This window comes from Phascolarctos cinereus, unplaced genomic scaffold, assembly GCF_003287225.1.
Source record: "Phascolarctos cinereus isolate Bilbo 61053 unplaced genomic scaffold, phaCin_HiC Scaffold_4;HRSCAF=312, whole genome shotgun sequence".
Taxonomy (NCBI): Eukaryota; Metazoa; Chordata; class Mammalia; order Diprotodontia; family Phascolarctidae; genus Phascolarctos; species Phascolarctos cinereus.
The window spans coordinates 676,660,392-676,685,669 of record NW_027555847.1 but is presented as its reverse complement, the minus strand read 5'-3'; the positions used below and the strand labels follow the sequence as shown (position 1 = coordinate 676,685,669).

The window sequence follows — 25,278 nt, the reverse complement described above, 5'->3', positions numbered from 1 at the left end:
AAATTTGATTTATGCATGACCAATGTACGCTTTCTTGAAACTAATGTAATAAAATTGAGGGGGTGGAGGGTGGGAGGGCGGGGGGTGGGGGTCGAGGGAACGACAGTGTTCCGTCAGCTGAGGGTCTGGTTCTATGGAGGTTCCCATTCAGCGTCCCATCTTCGGAAGCTCCAAGTTCATGTTCCTTCCACGGAGGTTCCAAGCTCCAAAGCCTGTCCCATCCGACAGAGGTTTAACATGTTCCTTCCATGGAGGTTCCAAGTCCAAGTTCAACCAACAGAGATTCCAGTTGTGTTTCAGCCTGGATCCAACATGGACCATGTTTCCCAAGTTACATGATAGCGAGCAAGTCGATGTCTGGTTTTCCTCCCATTTTCTTTTTTTCCTTTTTCCTCTCTTTCAAATGCAGTTGTCAGAACAACCAGGGAAGTGGATAAGGTGGCCAGGAAGGACAGAAGGCAAGCTGGGGAGAAGGAAGGGTCTCTGGAGGGGAGTGGGGGTGGAGATGATCAGGTCAGGGTCAAAGGTCAGCCATCTCATCCACCTCCCTGCCTCAGCTGCAGTCATGGCACTGTGCCCCCATGGAAGTCTCCACTTTGGACTTGAGAACCAGGTCTGAGTTGGATCATTTGTATGTATGTATTTACTACTTTACCTGTTGGATTGCGGTTTTTTCGCTTTAGTATCAATTCACAAGTGTCTTGTTCCAAGGAGAGAGACAATCAGATAATTGGAGTCCTGTCACCCAGGAATGAGAGGAGGGTAGCCACAGATCTAGCCCAGCTAGATCTCCCCATCACTGCCCTTCGTTCCTGATGTTTGGGCGTTCTACCCCAGTCCACTCCCTCCTTCAAAGCTCTGTCCTGGGATGGGGGTGTGGAGAGATGGACAAGTTAGCATGTGGGCTTTCCTGGGGAGCAAGTGATTCCCTCTTATTCATCAGGGAATGTTCAGGCACGGCCTGGCCCCACTGCTCAAGGAGACACTAGGGTGTGGGAAAGAACACCAGCAGACTTGGTTCTACTACTGACTTGCTGTGTCACCTTAGGCAAGTCATTTCCCCTAATCTGGGCTTCATTTTCTTCATCCATAAAATTGAAGTGGGAATTAACCAGAGGGTTTCAAAAGTCCTCCCTTGTCTCCTTCCTATCTACCCAGTCCCATCAGTCTGGAAGGCACCTACAGGGGCCACTATGTCTAACCCCCTTGGCTTCAAGTAGATGATGGCCCAAGCCCTGAGCCAGGGTCTGAAGGAATTCTAGGAACTAAAGCTCCCTCCATCACCCAGTTGCAGGATTCGGTTTTCCATCACCCCCTCTCTTTCCAACTCCCAAGAGTCATGGGCTAGGGACTGTGTTCAGTCCCAAGTGGGATTGAAAGAAGTGACTAAGGAGCTCCCCATGCCAGCCTGAGATAGCTTTGCCCAGGTTCAGGCAGCCCCTCACATCCTTTCAGCACTTCATGCCCTTCACAGCGTTTTTTTTTTCCTTTCCAAGATCTTCTCCAATTTACAGGGCATTTGATAGAAGAAGAGATGTCACCTGAAAAGGTGAAGTGACTTTCCCAAAGTAATATAGTCATTGAGTAAGGGTCTTCTGCCCCCAACCTCCACCAGAGTTGGAGAAAGTGCCCACTTTGCCACCTGCCCAAATCCCAATTTCGTTCTCTGTAATTCAATCAAGAAAAACAAGATTTAGCAAGTCAGTATCAGCCCTGGTTTGGTCTGACTTCCAGTAAGAAAATCTTGGCTTCATTGGGTTCCTTCCCTTCCTCCAGTCAGTACCTCCCAGGTCTGTTCTGCTGCTCTACACCTGAGGGGCAGCTTTGTGTGGTGCAAAGTATGAGCCTGGGGATCAGGACTGGGTTCTAATCCCACACTGTGGCCTTGGGCCAGGCACTCCCCCCTTCATGGAATTTCATTTTCCTTCCTATAAAAGGAATGAGTTGGGTGCTATCCTAAAGGCAGGAGTTGTGGGCCAGGAGTGCAGAAGGTTTTATCCCCGAGTCAGAAGGGGCTACCTCAGTAGAAACAAGTTCTTCATCATGGCAGATCTCTGATCAAGTTGGATTGACCACTCTCCAAGGTGGTTGTATATGGAGGGGGGCGGGGTTTCAGGGGGAGCCTGATAGATCAGATGACCTCTTAGGTCTTTCCCAGCTCTGTGACCTAAGTGGGTTTCCATCAGGTAAGGAATTCCAAGGAATTTGGGCCTCAATGAGCAGAGGGGCGGTCATCCCACTGGATGGGAGTGACCTACTGCCACCTTCCCCAATGCTAGAGGCCACCCAGCTCACCCTGGTCTTGCTTTCTGCCCTCCTTGAGATGGCCAGAGCTTCCCCTTGAGCCCCTTCCAAGGGCAACTGGAGATGCTCCCCTCCCCCCCTTCCCATCTCATCCCAGGTCAGAGACAAAGCAGCCCCTTTCCTAAGCAGCAGGACCCTCCTAGCACTCCCAGGCTTAACAACATAGATTGGAGATACAGAGCTGGATGCAACTCTCTAGGGTTCTCTAATCTATGGGATATTCTTAGGAAATGCTGGGGCCTGAGGAGCCTGAAGGCCCTCACCCCAGCTCTCTACTCCCCAAGCCTTCTGATCTGAGGCCCACTCCCTTTAATCTAGCCCTGGAGACCAACTTCATTCAGCCCTAGGATTTCAGGGTTGATGAGGACAAAAAACAAGGGGACCTTCTCAGCAGGGACCAAGTGGATATAAATTTAGAGCTGGCATGGAAGGGACCCTTCAAAGGAGGAAAGCAAGGCCCAGAAAGAGGAAAGTCTTGCTGTAGGCCTTTCTGAGTACAAACCTTATGCTCTCTGCATAGTCACCTACTCTGGGCAGGGTAGGTGCTGGCCAGCACAGCAACTAGGACAAGAGTTCCCTCTCCAATAGGAAGGGACGCGGTTGTCTGGGACTGGAGGCAGGACTGCCTCTCACCATCCCCAACCTCTCTGCCTTTGGGTCCCCTGTTCTCCACGTGCCTATGGTCTAACCAACTATACCAAAGATTTTTCCTATTGGTTATGACAATCTTAATACCCTTCTCCAGAGAGGGTTCTTAGTTCCCACAGGAGGCTTTGGGGATTGAGGAAAACCCTTTGAGCTGTGTAATTCACTGGGTGTTGGCTGCAAAGTACCCAGTTTCTAGGTAGAGGGTGCCAAGTTCCAGGAAGCTTTGGGCATGTGAAGTGCCTGGTGGCAGAGAAAGAGGAAAAACAGACTTAGGCCTTGTTGCCAACCTCCAGACCACCACAGGGAACACCCAGGGAGGTCAAAGAGGGGCCTTAATGGGCCCTTTGGTAGGGCCAGGACCCAGAAGAGGATAGAAGCAACTCTTAGTGGAACCTGTCCCAGGGAGGTGTGAGATGGGAGTCTGTGTGCCCAGGGCATTCCCATCAGAATAGGAGGTGGCCTACAGGTTCAAATCCCTCCCTGCCCTGGCCTGGGAGGGTGAGGGCTAATTGAAACAGTTCAGTATACTGGCCAGATAGTGCCCTGGCCCAAAGATAAACTCTGCCACTTAAGAGCTGGATGACCTTTGTCAAGGCCCCTCTCCTCTCTGGGCCTCAGTTTCCCCATCAGTAAAACAGGACAGGAGGATGATCCATAAGGTTCTTCTGCTAGCTCTAAATCTATGTTCCTTTGGGGGGAACTCACCTAGCCTTGTGAGTCAGGAAGCATAGATAGCTGTCACTTAAAAGAGACGTGCTTATTTTATAATTGAGGAAATTCAGGTCTGGAGAGGTTGCCCCAGGCTGCACAGCTAGTGTTTAAGCCAGGATTCAAATCTGGGTCATCTGAACTCAAGTACAGTACTGGGCCCACCCACCAAGACTCCTTAACAGCTCAGGGGGTCAGGAGTCAGGCTATTTGCTCTGGGCCTCATCAGAGATCAGGAGTTTCCACATTTATCCTTCCCCTGAGCCACCTCCAGACTAGCTAGCTGGACAGAAGGCAGCCAAGATAGGAACCCTGCAAAGAATGAGTGGGGGAAGCATAGGGCAGGCCCTGGGGATGCTGAATGGGCTCCCTCCGACCCCTTCACCCTCTCCCAGGGAAACCCTTTGTCTCTGAACCACCACCTCCCCCAACTCTGTAGGTTGGTTTCATTCCCATTTCTGAGGGAAGCATTGGCATTTGAAGTCAGAGCTAGCCACCCCCAGGTAGCCTTAGTTCTCTAAAGACCCCAACACCACCAGGGGAATTTGAGGAGATTCTCATTCCTGGAAACTGGAATCCCAGCTGGGTCTGGAGGAGCCTGGGGGCAGGGGCTTCTCCTTTGCAGTCAGAGGACTTTGGTTTTCAATTCCTGCTCTACCCCCTACTACCTGGTGCCCTCAGGCAAGTCACTTTGGCATCAGTAAAACAAGGGGCTTGGACTGGCTCCAGCTCTGCATCCTGTGACAAGGGAGGCCCAGCAGAAGGAGCTGGGGAGAAACACAGGGCCGGCCCCGTTGCAAGAGAACAAAACTAGGTCCCTCTTTCCTCAACCCTGGGTGACAGGCTGAAATTTTTTTAAAAAGAAAAAAAAAACACAAACAACCGTCCTCGGTGGGTTCATTTTTGCTGTTCACTGCTCTGTTGGGTTTTGTCATTTCTGTTTTCTTCAATAAATTATTTTCTAGTCACTCACTCTGATGTCTGGATGTTGACTACATTGGATAAGGGGAGGAAGAGGTATCCCATATCCCTGAATGCAGTCAGTTGTGGAGAGGAGCCCCAAAATGGAAGCAGCCTGAGAGGGGGAGGTGATCAGCATTGGAAGGACCTCAGTGTGAAAAGGGAGGGCCCTCCCAGAGCCAAGAATCACACATGACTAGCTGGAAGGCTGGGAGTGACCTGTGCTTGGAAATTTCCCTGGAATAGAATTGGAAGATCTGTGGACTTCAGAGTTGGGGTACAGATCTGGCCACCAACACTTCATGGCTGGGTAAGCCAGAGGAATTCACTCCAACCGTCTAAGCCTGTTACCCCCTTTGTATAATGGGGATAGTAGTGCTCTGGCTTCCCATCTCACAGGACTTTGTAAACCAGCCCGCATTTCTTATCCAAGGCCTTGCTGGATCACCAAGGGGTCCTGGGTTTGAAGTCTGACTCTGAGGAGCGGCATCGGGGTTGGCCCTGCCTTCAACAGGCTTCCCTTCAGTTCACCTGACTCTTCTAGTGATCTCTCCCACCCCCACCCCCAGGGGACCCCAGAGGGTTGGTGGGCTCCCTAGTCCTAGGTCCCAGAGGCCACTCATGTAGCTTCCTGTGACAGGAGGTATAGTCTGTAATGATAGACTTAATTCTTCCTTGGTGAATCTCCCCATCCCTTCTTGTACTTCAGGCCCAAAGAACCAGTCACTGGTTGCCTGTTTGCAGCATGTGTACTTTAATTTCCACTTTGATGCCCCTCCATCCCTGGTCACTGAACTTGGGGATACCCAAGCACTGGCCAGCTAGGACTTTTCGAGGTAGGTGTGTGGCACTAAGGAGGGAGGTGATGAGAAAAGTCCTGAGGGTCCCAAACATCAGCTGAACCTCATGGGGACCTGGGTTGGGGCGAGGAATAGGGCTTTGGTAGGCTGACGTCCGATTTCAGTAGACTCTGGCCCTGAGAGGGAACAGACAATATGGCATGGTTTTGGTGTCTGAGGACCTGGATTAAAATTCTAGCTCTGACACTAACTAGCTGTGTGGTCATGGGCAAGTCACTGCCCCTTTCTGGGCATCAGTTTCTCCATATGAAAAATGAAGGAAGTGGACTTGAAGATAAGCTCCAAGGTCCTTTCCAGCTCCAAATCCTATGATCTCATTGGAAGACGAGGGAGAGCTCGGGTAGAGAAGTCATCCTGGTATGGTCAGATGTTAGAGTGTCACTGCAGCACAGACTTGGGGCAGGAAGGGGCCCCTAGGGGCCATTTGGTCCAGACTTCTCATTTTACAGATAGGGAAACTGAGACCCAAAGAAAGGAAGTGACTCACCCAAGGTCACTCAAGTCATTTGTGGCCAGGTCGGGACTATAGCCCAGACCCTTGGATCTCAAATCCAAGGCTCTTTCCCTATACTATGAGGGAAGAGTACTACAGCAAAAAATCCCAAATTAGGTCCTAGAAGATCTGGATTCTTGTAGCTTTGCCTCCGAGTCTGACTCTGTGAGTCTGAGCAAAGCTCTTTCTTCTTCCTGAGTCCGTTTCCTCATCTGCATTGTGAGAGGAGGGGATCTGGAGATGCTCAAGGTCCTTTCCAATACTTAACTCTGCCTTAGGTTGGAGCAGCCCACCAACCCTCTAAAAAGGCAAGTTGGGCAGCATTCCTGGTCCCTCTCTGGCCCTCCCATTCTCTTCTATCTAGACACAGTCCATGCTAGTCCAACACTGGGCCCCCTAAGGACAAAGGTAAATGGAGCAGGGGGCCCAGCCCAGCCCTCCCAAGGAGACCACCAGGTGCAAAAGGGAGATGGGGTTTGACCCAGAGGGAAGAGGAAGGACGGAAGAGGAGGATTCCTCCCTACTCTTGGGTCTGAGAGAAGGTAGGAAGTGGGGCTTTGGCCAAAGCCAGTCATCTTAGCAGCCTGTAAAGTGGCGCTGGAGGCAGGAACTAGTCCAGGGGCAAGGTACAGAAGAGGGAGTGTGTGGGACTCTGCCTGTCCTCTGAGCATCCGAGTTCTTGGTCCCCTTCACCTCTACAATTCTGAGGCAAGACCTCCTTGCAATTCCCCATCATGCCAAGAGAGGTAACTGTTGCATTAAGAGCAATAAGGCAGCATTTTTGTGGTGGGGACATCCCCCAAAAGCTTTTTTTAAATGGGTGACTTTTAGAAGGATTCCAGAGTCAGTAGATGGAAATATCTCATATAAAACAGGAGGGGAGAAGAGCTGGTGTCAGGGCGATTCTTTGGCCAATACACTTGTCCTGGGGCGAAGTGGGGCTTCCCCAGCTGGCTGCAGATCCCCGTTGGGGCTGGGACCCTGGATAACCCGGCGGGGCTTCTTCCGAAGGCTGGCCCCCCCAGCAATGAGGTTGGCATAGCCCTCATCGTGGGAGAAGGCATAACTAGAGCGGCGGCGGGTCGAGCCCCTCTGGAAGTGGGCTTTGAGTTCTACGGTGCTGGCTTCCACTTTTGTGTCTCGATAAGGAGATTTCTATGCCAGAGGAGAGTGAGAAGCTATCAGAGTCTGGGAAGCACACAGGAAGAAGGGGCCAGGGGATACAAGGGGAGCAGAGGCCAAGGAACTCTTGGGAAGAGAGACAAGGGCACCTACTATGAATGAGAGACCAGAGCATCCATTCCTTGGGGCCAGAGGCCACCACTCTCATTTTTGGGAAGACTTTGAAGTCATCCCCCACCTGAGTCCTACCAGTTTCCCAGGAATGATGAGGGGTGAAGGTAAGTAAGGTCAGTAGAGTAGTCTAAAGCCCCGACTGAGGAAGAAGAGGCCCAAGTTCTGGTCCTGTCTCTGACACCAACTCTTTATATGACCCAGTATATTGCTTTCTCTACCTCAGTTTATCTGCCTGCAAAAACAATCCCTGTCTTACTGAGCTCATGGGCCAAAGAATTAAGTGGCTTAATTAAGAGAGCCAAGGTCGAACAACTAATAAACATCCCAGCCAGGATTAAGTGGCATGATTTGGAAGATTCAACTTGATAATGTCTGCGAAAGTGCTTTGAAAAGTTGCAAGTCCTGGGAAGGAGGGCAGAGGGTCTCTTTACTCCTGGGTCCTCAGTTCCCCTCCCATCCCCCAAGAAATGGAGAGAAAAGACTCTCCTTGCCTTGGAAAACAGAAAGCCCTTCTCTCCCAGAAAGGCCTGAAGACGCAGCAGAACTCCCTTGGGGCAGGGCCTACCATGCTTAAGGTGACTGACCTACCCCAGGCTTTGGCTCAGCAGTGATGTGGCACAGCAGACGGATGGCCATAGAGGGCATGGTGTTCACGACCACAGCCAGCAGCACCACCAGCAGGACGTACGGTTCTGTCAGGGCATTTTGGTTGGCATCTAGGGGACGGAAAAGCATGAGCCTAGGCCAGTGGCAAAGACCCAGGTCTGAGTTCCAGGAGGCACATTCTGGCCCTTGGCACTGGGGAAGTTTCTCTTAAAGGGAGGGAGAAATCACTCTGAGGTCCAAGGTAGGCTCCCATCTCTTCTTTCCCTCATATACTGTCCCAGGAGGAAGAGGCCACCAGGAAGAAAGGGAAGGGAGAAGAGGCAAAAAGGAAGAGTGAGGAAAGAGTGAGGGGAAGGAGAGGGGAAAAGAAGAAATAGAAAAAGAGGGAGACAGAGAAAGATAGTAGGAGAAGAAAGAGAGGGAGAGGAGGAAAAATGAAAGAGGAAGGAAAAAGAAGAGAGGAAGGGAGAGAAAAGAAGAAAGAAAAGGAGAGAGGAGATGAAGGAGGGAGAAGGAAAGGGAGACAGACATAGAGAAGAATGAGGGAGGAAGAAAGACAGCCAGAAAGAAAGAGAGGAAGGAAGGAAGGAAGGAAGGAAGGAAGGAAGGAAGGAAGGAAGGAGAAACAGAAGAAAAGACAAAAAGAAAGGAGAGGAAAGAAGGGGAGAGGGAGAAGAAAAGAAAGAAGAGGGAAGAGACTCCTCTCTTCTTGATGCTGGTACTGAAGCTCTGAGCAACAGGTGCCCTAGGAACTGCTTCTGAATTCTTTATGGCAGGGTCTAGGAAAGTCTGAGTGCCACCCCCCTGCCCCGCTCGAGACCTGGAACAGCTCTTACGTGGAAATTGGAATATGGTGGGGGCCAGTCGGAAGATAAAGAAGTTCTGGGTAAGGAAAGACAGGAAGCTGTAGAGGACCACACTGGAGGAAACAGCCAGGATGGACAGGATGGTCCAGAACTTGATGTCCATGGCAATCTGACCAGAGAAGGAGACATTAATCCTTTGGGGTCTTGGAATAGCCATGGGGAGATAATCTGTTATGGATGTAGCTTGTATGGCAATCTGGCAGAGACTGACAAAGAGTCTTCGTGAAGGATGAAAAAAAAATTTTTTAGCCCTCTACATCTCAGCAGGAATGGGGGCCTCCAGCCTGGGAAGGAGTCAGGGGGAGAAGCGTTATCAACCTGCAGAGGGATCAGGACCCAGAGCCATGGGGAAATGGAAGAAGGGTGGGGAACACTTAGCAATTTAACAGGAACAATTTGTTACCAATCAGAGCTCTCTAACACGGAAAGGGTTGTCTCAATACAGAGGAAACTCCCTGTTACATGAAAGTGAGTAGGACCTGAATGAACATGGCTTCCAGTTCAACAAAGTAGAACTTGTTGGTGATGCTGCAGAGAAGATGCTTGCTGTGGGCTAGAGGCTAGGCTAGAGGAACTTTAAGGTCCCTCCTGCCTCTGACATTCTAGGTTTTAAGGTTCTTCTCAGCTCTAACATTCCACATTCTGAGGCCACTCCTGGCTCTGACATTTCATACTAAGGTTCTTCCCAGCTCTAACATTCTAGGTTCTGAGGCCCCTCCCAGCTCAGACATTATACATTCTAAGGTTCCCTTCCAGCTCAGAGTTTCCATGTTCTAAACTCCCATCTAGTTCTGACATTTCATTTTCTATGTTCTGAGGGATGATTGCCCACAGTTTCTTTCAAAACCTAAATCTTATGAGATCCCTTCAGTTGTTCAGCCCTGTGGAGGCTGCTTTTGTAATGTCTCATACGCCCGTTCCCCTCCCCCAACCTCCTCTCTAGCCAGCCTAGTCCAGGCTTTCCACATCCCACCTACACTGTTGTACCAGCTCCCTGACTGGTCCCTCTGCTTCCATGATGTCCTTTCTCCAATCCATCCTTCACAGGTTAAATGGGTCATCTCCTTAACGCACCACTCTGATGAGATCAATTTTCTATTGAAAAGCCTTTTTTCGCAATCCCCATTGCCTAACAGGCAAATAAACACTCCTGTTCCTGGCCTTTGAGGCCCTCGCTCTGCTCCCTTTCAGGTATTATAACAAACTACTCCCCTTTCACATAATCTTGGTTCCTGCCCAGCTGTAATAGTACAAACAATGAATCCTCTGAAGTGGTTGCATGCCTTAAAATTTCCACTATTCGAAGTTATAATTACACAAAATATGTGCCTTGGTTCCATCCCAATGGAAATATGTGGTGCAAATTCAAATAATTCAACCGCTGCAGGGGGTTTATTGTTCGCACTAATCAAGATGGAGCTCCCAATCCTCCACTGTCCTCCTGCCCTCTCCTGTTTCCCTGCCTTTGCTTTCACCTTCCCCCACAACCAAAATGGACTCTCCAATTCTCTCCCCCATTTCCTTCTGATGAATACCTTTCTTTCCTTCCAGGTCCAACTCAGATGCCACCTCCTTCATAAAACCTCCCCAGATACCATGACTTTGAATTCCTCAGATCAGCCGTGGGGAGCCCTCTGCCTCGAGGAGACATGTGTCCTCGAGGCTGCAGGTTCCCCACCCATGCCCAGATGAAAATCAGAGAATCTGGGCTCACATGGATTTCAGAGACCACCTAGCCCAACCTACATCACACACACACACACACACACACCCCTCTCCAGTACTACAAAACCTGATGAGGGATCTTCTTTTGCTTAGAGATATGCAGTATCCAAATTCTAGATAACTCTGATTGTCAGGAAGTTCTGCCTCAATCTACCTCTTTGTAACTTAACACCTACTGCTTCCAATCCCACCATCTGGGGTCAAGCCAACCCAGTCTAATTGCTCTTCCACATGATCCATCCTTCAAATACTTGACAATAGTTTTTGTGTACTCCCTCTGTCTCTTCTCCTGTCCGCAGCTTTATGGGTGAAGTCGATTCTTTGAGCCCAAAACCTTTACATTTATCTCTCCTGAATTTAATCATATTAGATCTGAAAAAAAATATACTAGCCTGTCAAGCTCTTACTGGACCCTGACTTTATCACCTATTGTGTTAGCTTCTCCTCCCAGCATTTAAGGCAGACACAAATTTGATAAAAAGTGCCATCTATACCTTTACCCAAGTCATTGATAAAAACGATCTTTCCATCTTCAGATTTATCACAGCAATTTGCCTGGATCAGGGGTGGGGAACCTTTGGCCTCGAGGCCACATGTGGCCCTCTAGGTCCTTGGATGCAGCCTTTCAACTGAGTCCAAGTTTTACACAACAAATCCTTTTATGAAAGGGATTTGTTCTGCGAAGTTTAGATTCAGTCGAAGGGCTGAACTTGAGGACCTAGAGGGCCACATGTGGCCTCGAGGCCAAAGGTTCCCCACCCCTAACCTGGATCGATCCTCTGAAATGACCTCCCTTTCCCTTACATCAGAGTTATTTGTGTATGTGTCTTTCTCTCCTTTTCAAGTGTAAGCTACTTGAAAGTAGAATCTAAACTATCCCTTTACATCCCTAACACTTAGCACAGTGCCTGTAAACACCATCCATGCTCAGTAACTGTTTGTCAAATGAATGAATGAGTGACTGACTGACTGACTGAGTGAATGAATGCCTGGATGTGTAAGCTGGAGAGGAGAGGAAACCACAATCTACCTCTGGGGAACGTACATGATGAGGGAGGGAGAAGCATCAATTCCGTCCTTCCCTGGCTGAGATTTGAGTGAAGGCCACTTGGAGGAAGGGTCGAGGCCGGATGACCACTTGTTAAGTATGTCATAGTGGGGGTTAGACCACATGACCACTGAAGTCCTTCCAATTCTCAAAGTCTGTGGGATGAGTGGGACCAGGATTGAGGGGTGGAATTTAGGACAAGTCTGGAGGCAAAATGGAGATCTGGTAAGCTACTCTGGGATACCACCCCAATAGAGCAGGGAGAGGAGGCTCACCTCAGCAATGACCGTGAGCATGGCAGATGTGGCAACAGTGACAGCAAAAGACTGATAATCACAGATGCCTCCAGGTCCCGCCGTGTCATCAAAGGCCCACAAAGCCACGTAGAAATTCACCAGGGATACAGCAGTGCCATGGGCCAGGGCCACAAAGAAGACCCGATAGTTGAAGAGTTGGTTCTTCTGCCCCACACTATAAAACTCAGGGAACTCCAAGCATTTCTTGGCACTCATATCCTTGGTTGTGAAAGGCAGAAGAGGCACTCAATCTCAACACTGGAGGAAGACAGAGCCCCCCTCCAGTACTACCACCCATAAACAATGGAGGGGAAGACCAAAGGGTTGATTTGGAGGCAACTCACAAAGGGCTGACCCCTAGAAATCACTCCCCATGAAAGGTTAAGACAACAGCAGCAACTCTAGCGAGGAACAATTTGGTACCTTCCTCCCTGTTGCTTTACATTGCTCTGGATTTGTGCTGATTTGTCTGGGACTCCTTTTGCACCTCAAGCAGAAAACCCATGTGGAATCCTCTTGCTAACACCCACCCCTTTTCCAGGGATCCCCTGAGACCCTAAAGGTAGAGAGGAGAGAGTCAAGAATGGGGAGGGTTTACCTGCTCTAGAAGGCCCATGGAGAGCACAGGATAGGCTGTATAGAAGATATTGTAGAAAGCCAGGAACCAACCTTCATATAGTGGCTGCAGAGGGAGAGAGGAAGTTAGAACAGCAAGGGACAGGCAGGGAAATCAAAGAGAAAAGAAGATGGAGGAGGGAAGAAGGGGAAGGAAAGGGAGGATGTCATTAAATTAGTTTCAATCTACATTTAGACATGTTGCACATTGTTGGTTCTGCTGGGAGTTGATGTTCATGAAAATAAAGCCAGCAGCAACTAGGTTTTATTCTCTCTCTCTTTTTTTTTAGGCAATTGGGGTTAAGTGACTTGTCCAGGGTCACACAGCTACTAAGTGTCAAGTGTTTGGTCTGAGGCCGGATTTGAACTCAGGTCCTCCTGACTTCAGGACCAGTGCTCTATCCACTGTGCCACCTAGCTGCCCCAGCTTTTATTCTTATATGTTAAAGTTGGAAAACCTCCTTTATGCTAAAGAACTCCAAGTGTTGGCTCCAAGCTGACCTAGAAACCCAGAGCTATGTATGTCATGAAGGTTTGCTTTGCTAACTGAAGAGATTAGAAAAGGAACGTCCTGATAGATGGCTATCTAAGGACAAGCCAAGATGAACCACAGAGAAAACTGTTCCTGATTGGACCTTACACTTTCATGACTTCAAAGGTTGTTCTATACATGTCAGCTTGAAGTATGCATTTCACCAAGGTAGAAGAAGATGGAAAAGTTCTTGGGAAAATTCTAGAATGTATTATTAAAGGGGACACTTAGAAAAGGAAGCAGCCAGCATGGGTTTATCAAGAGCAGATTGGGCAGGAAAAAAAATCTCCTTTGCTGTTCTGTAAGATTGGTAAATCAGAAGAAGCCTCTGAATCCTTGGATTTCAGGAAAGAATCAGGGGGGATTTTTCATGATCTCCTTGTGGATAAGATGGGCTAGGTGATACTATATTTAGGCTTTAGACCTCCAAAATGATACTCAATGTGTCGATGACAAGCTGGAGGAAGGCTGTCTCTTCGAGCACACAGCCGCCATAAGACCCTGTCCTTGGTCCTCTCCTATTCAACATTTTTATCAATGACTTGGATAAAGGCAAAGATAGCATGCTTATCAAATTTGCAGGTGACACAAAATTGGGAGGGATTGCTCTCATGCTCAGTGCCAGAGCTTGAATCCAGACAAATGTCAACAGGCCAGAACAATGAGCTGGGATCTAATAAACGTAGTCCCATTCTTGGGATCCAAAAGGGCAATGTCACAAATATAGGATAAGGGAGGCATGGCTGCCAGAGAGATCATCTGAAGGAAGGTCTAGGGATGTTACTGGAATGCCAGCTGAATGAATCGATGGCACCAAATAAGCTTTGTGGCCCTAGGATACACTGAGATGCATGGAGTCCAGAATGAAAGAGGTGACAAGTCCTCCCGTACTCTGCCCTGGTCACATCACACCTAGAGTATTTATTGTGTTTAGTCCTGGGTGCTACATTTTAAGAAGGACATTGATAAACTGGAATAGGTCCAGAAGGAAGTCAAAATGGTAAAAGGCATTGAAGATCAAGCCCTGTAAGAATCAGTTAAAAGATATAGGAGTAATATCATATTGCTTGCCTTCTCAGTGGGTAAGAAAGGGATTAGAGAGAGGGAGAAAATTTGGAATTCAAAACAAACAAAAAAAGAACATCAAAAATAAATAATAAATTCTTGAAATAAAATTTAAAAAAAAAGAAATGGGTGTGTTTAGCTAGAAGATTTGCCTGGAGAGCAGGGGGAGGATATACGGAGCTGTTTTCAAGTATTTAAAGGACTATTTATAGTTTTGGGGCAGCTAGGTGGTGAAATGAATAGACCACTGGGCTCGGAATCAGGAAGATAAGTAGTGACTTCAAATCCAGCTTCAGACACTTACTAGCTATGTGACCCCAGGCAAGTCACTTCACCCAGTTTACCTCAGTTTCCTCATCTATAAAATGAGCTGGAGAAGGAAATAACAAACCACTACAGTATCTTTGCCAAGAAAACCTCAAATGGGGTCATGAAGACTCAAATACAACTGGACAACAACAAAAATTTGTAGTTTATCTCCAAAGGGCAATGTAAGTGGGGCTTGGCATAAGAGAAACACTTCCTAACAATGAAAGCTATCCCAAAGTAGCAGGTTCAAATCCTGGCCCTCCTGCTTTGCTAACTGGGTGACCTTGGGGCAGGTCACTTTTATTTTCTGGGACTCTCTGTCTCCTCATATGTGAAATGAAAGAGTGAACTAAAATGATCCTAACTGTCCCTTCCAACTCTTTTTAACTTGACTAAGCTGACTTGGTCACACCCCCAACAGAAGTATACTTGGCAAGTTAAAAAAGATTCTGGAAGACTCCTTGACCTAATACCAAGAGCAGTTAAAGGACTTAGCTAGAAGAGATGCCTGGGGGCAGGGGGAGGTTGAACTGCATATCTGAAGGACTATTTAGTTCATTCACAAAAGGCAAAGGGGGTGGGGGTGGGGAATCTGTCTTGTCATTAAAAATTATAGAGTAATAACCAACAGCAGAGAGAGGGGAGAGGGAGAGACAGGATGGAAAGAGAAAATGAAATGAAAGCAATAAGAGGAGGGGAGAAGGGGAAGGAGAGACACTGTTGGGATAAGAGACCTAAAAGGGCTTTGACTGTCCAGACTGGAGCCCCCAGAAAGTGGTCCCCATTCCATTTCCCAGGACTTGGCCATGTCCTAAGGAGCTAGGTCACAGGCCCTGCTCTGTCCAGGCCATGGTGAAACAGCTGTTCCCAACCTCCACCCCATGGGTGGCTGTATTGTCTGAAAGGACCTAGATGCAAGGATGCAGGAGAGAGAGGGGGGTCCTAGAGAAGGGAACAGATTCAGAGCCAGAGGGTCCTGCTAGAATCGCAGATCTGCTATCTGCTGCCTTAAGCCCGAGGGTTTCCCTCTCGGGGACTTTCTCGGCCTCTCTAAAATGGGCCTCAATTTCTTCATCTATAAAATGAGGGCATTGTATTGTATAGCTTCTGCAGTCCCTTTTAGGCGGTAGCTAAAATCCCTAGGTCATGGGAAGGAGGAGTAGCTGGGAGAGGTTCTGATAGCAGGAGAGGAAAGGTGAAGAAAATCCCACAGGGGTCCTTCCCCCACCCCTATCCCACCATGCACCTGAGCTGTGAAGCCACTGTAGAAAGCGAACCAGATCTGGACCATCATGCTGGCAAAGGTCTTGTAGAAAAAGTAACGAAGAAACTTGGAGATACGGAGGTAAGACCAGCGCCCATGCACCAGAAGCAGCCGCTGCAAGTAGGCGAACTGCGCCAAGGCGTAGTCACTGCACTGGACTGCCTGCATGCCCTCCTGTCCACTTATCCCCACCCCGATGTCCGCAGCTGTCCAGACACAGAAACAGCATCAGGCTGGGGGTGGGGGGGCTCAAGCATCTTCACATCCCATTCCCCCAGGATCATAGCCAGAAACCCCAGTCTTCCTCCCCCTTCCCCCAGTGCCTCCACCTTGGACTCTAACCCTAAATTTGTGCCTCTGACTCTAAGTAGGGAACGAGTTGAGAGGGGGCAGTCCTCACTCCAGTTCTGCCATCAATTCACTAGCTAGCTTTGGACAAGTTATCTGGCCTCTCTTAGACAGTAGTCCTGCCACTATGAGCAATACCTGGAGCTCCTACCCTATCATTAGCAGCAGCAGCAGCAGTAGCAGCATTAGCATCAGCATCATTACTAGCAACTATATCATCCTTGAAGGTTTGCATATATTATCTCACCTGATTTATCTTTACAACAACTCTAGGAGGGAGATGCTATTATTATCCCCATTTCACAGATCAATCAGATGAAGAAAGTGAGGCAGAGAGAGGTTTAGTGACTTTCCCAGAGTCACACAGGTAGTAAATATCTAAGGAGGGATTTGAACTCAGGTCATCATCCATGAGGGCATCTGGTTGCCCCTAGGCAACACCTGGAATCCCCTGCACCATGAGCCATAGCTGGAACCCTCGACCACTGGATCCCTTCCCTCTTCCAATTTCAACACTAACTCCTCCCCACCATAGTCCAGTACTGACACCTGTCCTGCAGGGCCACAGCTGAAATCTCCCCATCTAGGGCCATACCTAGAATCTGCCCCTCAACATAGGCAGGACACAGCTGGCAGTGGTCCCCAGGTCCCAGAATTCCATATGGACCCCTCCTCCCAAGTGGCCCAGTGGCTGCCCTTGACTCCTTCCCCTACCATTCCAAAGATACCCTGTCCCATATGGCTGCTCACTCTTGATCATGTTAACGTCATTGGCACCATCCCCAATGGCCAGTGTGGTCACTTGCTGGTACTTCTTGACCAGCTGGACGATAAGGGCCTTCTGCTTGGGGGTCACACGGCAGCAGATGACAGCCTGACACTTGGAGGCCAGATCCACAAAGGCTCGCTCCCGCCAGCTTGCCAGGTCCTCCTGAATCTGCTGACTTCTGTAGTGCCACCCCATGCGGGTCAGCAAACTATGCTTCTTTGTCCAGGACTGTGCCTCCCCTGCCCGGGGCAGCAGCTTGTCCTGTAGGGAGCCAGGAGAAAGGAGACAGTGCTCACTCCAGCTCTGTCATTGACTCACTAACTAGCTTTGTTCAAGATTTAGCCTCTTTGAGCTCCAATGTCCTCTGTAAGATGGAGATGGTAACGTCTGCTGATGGGAGAGGAGGGAAGTTGTAACAGGGGTGGGGAACCTTCGGCCTCAAGGCCACATATGGTCCTCTAGGTCCTCAAGTGTGGCCCTTTGACTGAATCCAAACTTCACAGAACAAATCCCCTTAATAAAAGGATTTGTTAATAAATAATACTTATATTTATTTATTTACTATAAATAATTGAATAAATAAATCCCCTTAATAAAAGAGGATATAGTATTGATGAGACAGTCCCTGCCCTCACAAACTTTATAGTCTGCACTTCCCCACACCCATCAACCCAATGCACTCACAAATGAACAGTTATATATACCAAAATTTACACATCACCATAGAAATAAACATGGGATCATAGATCTATGGTCTAGAACCCCAAAGGATATCTAGCCCACACCCCTCATTTTACAGATAAGGAAACTGAGGTAAGCTTGGGGGGTAAAATGATTCACCCAAAGGTATGCAGGTAGTAAAGCATCAAAGGCAAACTTTGAACCAAGGGGCCCATTCCAATGTCTCATACTGCCATCCTGTTCTTTGCTAAGTGCCCTCTGCATCAAGTTTCTCTGCTGCAGCTTGAGGGACCTTCTCCAAAGTGGTCTGGGAGACAAAACCTCCGTACCTGGAGATCATCAGGGGTGGCCAGGCCCTAGGACGGGCAGTGGAGGGTCCATCCATCTTCCGTACTCCATCCTGCCCTCCCTCTCCTCGGAGTCTTCGATGGTGGTGAGTGGGGATTGACACTTACCAGGAAGTCTCCAGTAACCACCAGGGCCATTTTGCTCTGTTGCTGCTGAAGCTTTGGACCAGAGTCTCGGACACCCCTCACGTTGTTGTTGCTCTCCCAATATGCCTCGAGCACCCCACTGCAGAGACAGATAGCACCCCCCTCCTCACTGGTCAAATGGGTCTGAATCATCCCAGATAGGACAGGCTACAGCCAGCGTCAGAGGCCCAGACATAACTACAGCCCCTTCCCAACCAAAAATGCCATAGCCTCGAAGTTCTGAGGGAGCCCATAGTTCGATGTGTGGCCTTGGACAAGTCACATTTCCTCTGCTATAAAATAGAGAGATCGGACTAAAAAATTATCTCTAAGGTAGCCCTCCAGCTCTGATATTCTATGTTCTAAGGGTCCTCCCAGCCCTGACATCTAGTGTTCTAAGGGCCCTCCCAGCTCTGACATTCTATGTTCTAAGGGCCCTTCCTCCTTCTAACATCCTGTGTTCTAATTCCCTTCTTCCAGCTCTGACATTCTCTCTTCTAAGATCCCTTCTAGCTATGGCATTCTGTGTTCTAAGCCCTATCAGCTCTGACACTCTGTTCTAAGATCCCTTCCAGCTTGGACATTCTACGTTCTAAGGCCCCTTCCAGTTCTAACAATCTCTAGGTTCTAGGGTCCCTCTCAGCTCTGACATTCTATGATCTCTGTTTAAAGTCCATACGTTGAGAAGTCATGGAGTCTAGGAAGCAGCCTGGGGTCTGGAAATCAGGAGACGGGTTCTAAATGCTTCTCACTGTATGACTTAGGACAAATTATTTAACCTCCTCAGTCTTAAGACTCCTTAGTCTTCCTCTTTTGTAGAATCAGGATTTAAAATTGGATTATAGGATTATAAAAATAGAGTAGAAAGGGCCCTTGAAATCTAATAGCACCTGCCCTGCCCAGCTCCCAGAAGTGGCATTTGGATCTGAGGTGTGAATGCATTTGGCAGGTGTAAGATTCTCCTACAGCCAGGAGGAAGGATTTGCTCATCTCTGTAGACACCTTGGCCCACAATTCTGTTTCCCAAGATAACTGCTCCCTCCCACTACTCTCCCCACGACATCCTCCCTGCCCCCACTGCTTACTAGATTTCCTTCTCCTCCAGAATCTCCATATCATCAGATAACAGTCGGCAGGCAAACCCGATGTTCACAGCAGTCTCTGCAAAACAGAGGGCTCCCCTTGTACCAGGCAGTCTCCACGTCAAAACACCTCCTATCTGGGGGTCCTTCCAACTTGTTGGACCATCCCTTATTGAAGCAGTGGTGGCTGCCAGCTTGGGAGGGTGGGCATTGTAAGAACTGGATTTGGCATCAAATGAGGCATTGAGGCACACCACATACAGTCCTGGCTTTGGGATTACCTGTGTTCACCTCCCACCTGAGCCACTTACTAGATTGTGTGACTGAGCATCTGGAAAGTGGAGATAATAATAGCACCTACTGGGCAGGGGGTGTGGTGAGGTTCCAATGAGGGAATACATGTAAAATGTAAAGTACTATATAAATATGTGGCTTTAATGTGCATAATAAATAACTTTTTCTAGGTGCTCTCTGTAGGTTATCACTATTGTTGTTATTAGCAATAACCTTATTTATCTACTAATAAACAACCATATAACTGTTTTACATTATGTCCCTAATTAATTATTGCTAATAATAACATTCATAATTATTTCATTCTTAATTTTCAGGATCATCTTTCCAATTACAAGCTGTGTGACACAGAAAATGCACTTGGAATTAGAGATTTAGAGCTAGAAAGAGCCTTATAGACCATCTAATCTAACCCTTTCATTTTACAGATGAGAAAACAGAGGCCCAGAGAGGGGAAAGAATTTGCCTGGGGTCACTCAGGTACTATGGTACTAACTGACAGAGTTGTTTCAGGTCCTTTGATTCCAAATGTAGCATGCTTTCCACTATACTCTGAACCTCAGTTTCCTCATCTGTAAAATGGGGACAATAAGCCTTTCTCAAAGGTTGTTCAGATTTAGAGCTGGAAGAGACCTTAAAGATATTCTAGCCCAGCCCCAGAGGTATGCTGGTAAATATTTAACAACTGGTTTCTGGTAGGGAGGCATAGGACCCACTTCTGAGTTTAATTAACATTAACATTTTCTCCATTACTTTTTTTAAAGTATAGACAACCAACAAAACAATAAAATAAATCCTGATTTAGTGTATCCATTTACAAAGTGAAAACACTCAAGGTGAAATTTTAACAGTTGGCTCTCCCAAAGCCAATGTGAGTTAGCTCTGGCACGCCCCTACCCAGCCCTCTCATTTTATATCACAATCATTTCTGGAAAAAAGTATCCCAATCTCCTCTCCCTACAAAGTTAACAGGGGTGATCTGATGGACTGTGGCACCTCCCACAGAGTCTAGCTTTTCCTGGCACAGCTGTTAATCCTTTTGGACATAGCGTGTCCTTTATCATGGGGCCACTGCATGGGTCACTCCCCCTGGAGTGTGCCCAGCTCTGCAGCAGTTCACCTGATCACCAGTTAACCACAATCACTCCATACAGTGACTTCATCTGACAATGTATACACCATTCTGCTGAAGCATTCCCCCACCTCTCTGCCAACAGAAAGAAATCTACTTTATTATCAGTTTTCTAGGACCCTTACTCAAAACTCTCATTTTACAGATAAAAAAAACCTGAGGCCTAGAAAGGTAAGTGACTTGCCCAGGGTCACACAAGGGCTCTTGGTAGAGCAGAGCTGGGATTCTAATACAGATCCAGTGTTCTTCCCATAGTACCACCCACCTTACAGGGTTACTGTGAGAAAAAGGCTCTGTAAGCTGGAAGGCCCTCCTAGAAAACGGCAACACCATCATTTTCATGGCAGATTATCTTCTTGGAGCCTGCACCAAGCCCTACCCTAGAATGGTTATATTTCTCAGGACAAGAGAAAGACATTTTCTATCCAAATACACGCCTATAAACTGGGTCTCAGCCAGGAAAATAAAAGCCAGATTAATCTACAATTTCTCAGAAGTAAATGACTCAACACACACACCCCCCACCCCCACTGTTTCCATCAGGGCCGGCCCAGCCAAATGGGGAAGTCACCCTTTAGGTACCTGCCTTTCAAATCCATGGTCTTTCGCCTCTCACAGGTAGAGGGGGCCTGAGCAAAAATGTGCAAACTGAGGCCTGGAGAGTGCCAGGACTCTGTACAAATTTCCTGATTCCAAATCCAACACACCTTTCACTAATATTCTGAAGCTTCTCTCCATCCTTCTAGAGAAGCCTACCCTGAAAAAAGGGAATTGAGAAATTCACCTACACTGAGGAGGAAATGACAGGGAGGATGGTTACAGAGCAGCCCCTTTGTGGGGGAAAGGGGTAGTGGTGGCATTTTAACTGACAAATAATGTCTCAGTAAAGCTAAAGAAATGAAGCTTTCATGGTAGAATTCCAGCAGATAAGAATACTAGGCCTGGAATCAGGAAGACCTGAATTCAAATTCAGCTTCAGATACTACTTGTGTGACCCCAGAGCAAGTGACTTAATCTCTGTCTACCTCAGCTCTCTCAACTGTAAAATGAGATAAAAATAATAATACCTACCTCCCAGGGTTTTTGTGAGGATCAATTGAGAAATATTTGCAAAGTGCGTAGCACAGTGCCTGGCACATAGCAGGTGCTTAATAAGTGCTTGTTTCTTTCCTTCCTTCCTCCCAGGCATCAGCCAACAAGGATTGGAGTGGGAAATGGGGAGAGGTGTTGGGAGGGGGGGGCCAGACAACAAAAGAGCCTCTGGGAAGTCCTGGAATCCCTCACCTAAACCCTGGGTCCCTAAGGCAGGACTAAAGAGATCATCTTAGTATAACCCCCTTATGTTACAGATGAAGAAACTGAGGCCCAGAGAATTAAGTGACTTGCTCAAGGTAGTACCTCTAGTAGAAAAGTCAAATTTGAACCCAGATCCTTTGATTACAGATCCTGTCTTCTTCCTACTATGTTTTTACCACACTGAGTAATTGCTCCATGTGCCTTCAAATTCTACCAAGCCATGGATTCCTTTTCTGGGCCTCAGTTCTCTCCTCTGTAAAGCAGGGGAGAATCCCCTGTCCATCTTATGGTGAGAATTCAGTCTGGTCACGGAATCCCAGAAAGTTGGACCCAAAAGGAGTCTCAGAGATCACTTGGTCCAACCTTCTCCCTTCACAGAGAAGGAAGGTTAGCCAGGTCAGTGTTAGAGCTGGGATGTGAAGCTCAAATCTCTTGACTCCAAATCCCAGAGACTTTGTCCAAGACAAGGCTGCCTCCCTTGGAGACCAATATTTCTCAGAAGCTGGGAGCAGGGCAGGCACTGGAGAATGACCTGAGGGTGGTAGAGATGGGAAGCATTTCACTCTAACAGCTTCCATAGCTCCCAAGGGCTGCTGGATAAACTCCCAATTTCTTACTCTGGCATTTGAGGTCCTCCAAGACCTTGTCCCACTCTACCTTTCTGACTGCCTCCCATTCCCAATAAGTCTCCTCCATTTTCCTATATCCCTGACATAAGGACAGTATAGGATAGTAGAAAAAACAAATTTGGAGTCAGAGGTTCTGGGTTCAAATCTCAGTTACATTACTGACTACCTCTGTGGCCTAGGGCATGGTCCCCAAGATCCCGTCCAGCTCCAATGTTCTCTAACATCACTGTTCCTCGAACAAAACCCTCTAGCTCCCATTTGGGCATTTTCCCTGGATGTCTTCCATGCCTGCAATGCATTCCCTCCTCAGCTCCACCTACTGACCTCTCTGGCTCTGCAAGTCCCAACTAAAATCCCACCTCGATGCGGAAAAACTGGAACATTAATACATTGTTGGTGGAGTTGTGAACTGATCCAACCATTCTGGAGAGCAATTTGGAACTATGCCCAAAGAGCTATAAAGATGTGCATACCCTTTGACCCAGCAATAGCACTTCTAGGGCTGTATCCCAGAGAGATCATACAAATGGGAAAAAGACCCACATGGACAAACACATTTATAGCAGCTCTTTCTGTAGTGGCAAAGAATTGGAAATTGAGGGAATGCCCATCAACCGGAGAATGGCTGAACAAGTTGGGGTATATGAATGTAATGGAATACTATTGTGCTATAAGAAATGATGAGTAGGTGGACTTCAGAAAAACCTGAAAAGACTTGCATGGACTGATGCTGAGTGAAGTGAGCAGAACCAGGAGAGCATTGTACACAGCAATAGCCACACTGTGCAATGACTGACTTTCATAGACTTAGCCCTTCTCAGCAATGCAAGGATCTAAGACATCTCCAAAAGTGTCATGAAGGAAAATGCTATCCACATCCAGAGAAAGAACTATGGTGTCTGAATGAAGATCGAAGCATACTGTTCGCTCTTTTGTTGTTTTTTTCTTCTGTTGTGTTTTGTTTCCTCTTTCTGGTGGTTCCTCCTCTTGTTTCTAATTCTTCTCTACAACGTGATTAATGTGAAAATATGTTTAATAGGAATGTATATGTGGAGCCTATATCAGATTGCATGCTGTCTAGGGAGGGAGGTGGAGAGGGAAGGGGAGAAAAAAATTTAAAACTCAAAAAGTTTATGGAAGTGAATACTGAAAACTAAAAATAAATTAAGGGAAAAAAAAGAAAGAAAGAAGAAAATGGGTTTTCCCAAAAACTAAACTAAAATCAAATCCCGCCTTCTCCAGGACACCTTCCCTGACCTCTCTTAAGTGTTGTGCCTTCCCTCTGTTAAGTATTTCCAATTTGTCCTCTCTGGAGTTTGTTCATACATCTTTCTTTATAGTCTCCCCCATTAGATTGTAAGCTCCTTGAGGGCAAGGACTGTCTTTTGCCTCTTTTTGTATCCCTAGCATTTAGCACAGTGCCTGGCACATAGTAGGTGCTCATTCTTCCCTCCTTGCCAAGTCCTATCTGTACTTTAAGGCTCACCTCCTCCAGGAGGCCTTCATTGACTATCGTGTTACCTAAAGATCTTAACTTTCTTCAACCTGGGTTCATATTCCACCTCTGCTACTGACAATCAGTGTGACCCACAAACCTCAGTTTGTTCATCTGTAAAATGGGTTAAGGACACCTGGAGTACCTGCCTCCCAGGGTAGTTCTGGGAATCAAAGCAGTTCCTTCCCTAAAGTTTCCAAAGCTTAAATCTATCAATGTCAGCTCTGGAGTTCCTCCAGCCCTGACTGTCCCTCTGTCTTGTCAGGTGGAGCAGAAGTTTAGTTTGACTCAAAATAGCTAAATACCACCCACACACACATCAAACCCCCTATTGCCTCTTAGATAAGATATAAACATCACAAGTTTCACTTTCAAAGTCCTTCCCAAGCTCAGGCCAACCTAGCTTTCCAAGCTCATTATCTATGACTCCCCCTCACATACTCTTCAGGGCAGCCATACTGTCCTTTTCTCTGTTTCTCACTCACAGTGCCCCCTCTCTAGTCTCTCTACCTTTGCCATGGCTGTCCCCCACGCCTTCTATGCCTTCCCTCCTCACCTTCACCTCACAGAATCTCCCCTCTTCCTTCGAGACTCAGTTCAAGCATCACCTTCTGCATGATGCCCCACCAATTGCTAGTACCCACTCTCCCAAACCCTCGGGCATTTATTTTGTATCCATTTTGGATACATTTAGTTGTACATACCTATTGGTAGATAATTGGGAGATAGTGTAACTGGTCTCCGATCCTTTCATTTTTTGTTCTTGTATTCCTCCTACCTAGCAAGGGGCCTGATACATTGTTATTGTTACTGTTGTTCAGCACTGGGCCTTAAGTCAGGAAGACTCATCTTCTTGAGTCCAAATGTGCCCTCAGCACACTTACTAGCTGTGTGACCCTGGGCAAGTCACTTTACCCTGTTTGCCCGGTTTCCTTGTCTGTAAAATGAGCTAGAGAAGGAAATGGCAAACCACTCCAGTATCTTTGCCAAGAAAACTCCAAATGGGGTCATGAAGAGGTAGATAGGACTGAACAACAACAAATACTAGAATACTCTAATGATCTTGACTGGGACAAGTAGATTTTATTTCAACCTAAGGAAGAACTTCCTAAGGATCAGAGATGTTCAGCAATAGAATGAGCTGTCTTGGGAAGTAGTAAGCTCTTCATCATTCAGAGGTGTTCAAGAAGAGGCTGGAAGACAGATAGTTGGAGATACAGTTGAGGCAACAGATTAGGAGTTGTCCTAGACAACTTCTGAGGTCCTTTCTGGTGATGAGTGCATGGCTCTGTAACTGGAGACCCCACAGGGTCTCTCGGATGCTTCTGTCATTATTCTGTTATTCATTTCTCACTGTCCAAGGCTGCAGATTTGGGGATCTTTACTGGAGGACTTTAGAAACCCAGGGAAAGTCCCCACCTTCACAAATTCCTAGTCTTACCTGCTCACTGAAGCCAGAAATGCTTTCCCAGAATTTCTTCCTG

The 25,278-nt window shown here is 47.5% G+C and overlaps 1 protein-coding gene across 2 annotated transcripts in view; it reads right to left on the bottom strand.

Moving 5' to 3' along the window:
* Window positions 1–5,350: 5,350 nt before the first annotated feature.
* Window positions 5,351–25,278, bottom strand: part of ATP8B3 (ATPase phospholipid transporting 8B3) — a 58,865-nt gene continuing 38,937 nt past the window's right edge. The window contains exons 19-27 of one of the 2 annotated variants that reach the window (XM_021009061.2): window positions 18,952–19,027; window positions 17,849–17,966; window positions 16,694–16,973; window positions 15,578–15,801; window positions 12,409–12,492; window positions 11,790–12,029; window positions 8,712–8,850; window positions 7,858–7,985; window positions 5,351–7,128 (exon numbers count right to left, since the gene is read on the bottom strand). In XM_021009061.2, coding sequence (XP_020864720.1) covers window positions 6,868–7,128; window positions 7,858–7,985; window positions 8,712–8,850; window positions 11,790–12,029; window positions 12,409–12,492; window positions 15,578–15,801; window positions 16,694–16,973; window positions 17,849–17,966; window positions 18,952–19,027 — 1,550 coding nt within the window. In that variant the 3' untranslated portion in view covers window positions 5,351–6,867. Of the gene's footprint in view, window positions 7,129–7,853; window positions 7,986–8,711; window positions 8,851–11,789; window positions 12,030–12,408; window positions 12,493–15,577; window positions 15,802–16,693; window positions 16,974–17,848; window positions 17,967–18,951; window positions 19,028–25,278 lie in introns of both variants that reach the window. The other variant, XM_021009062.2, reaches the window with a different exon arrangement.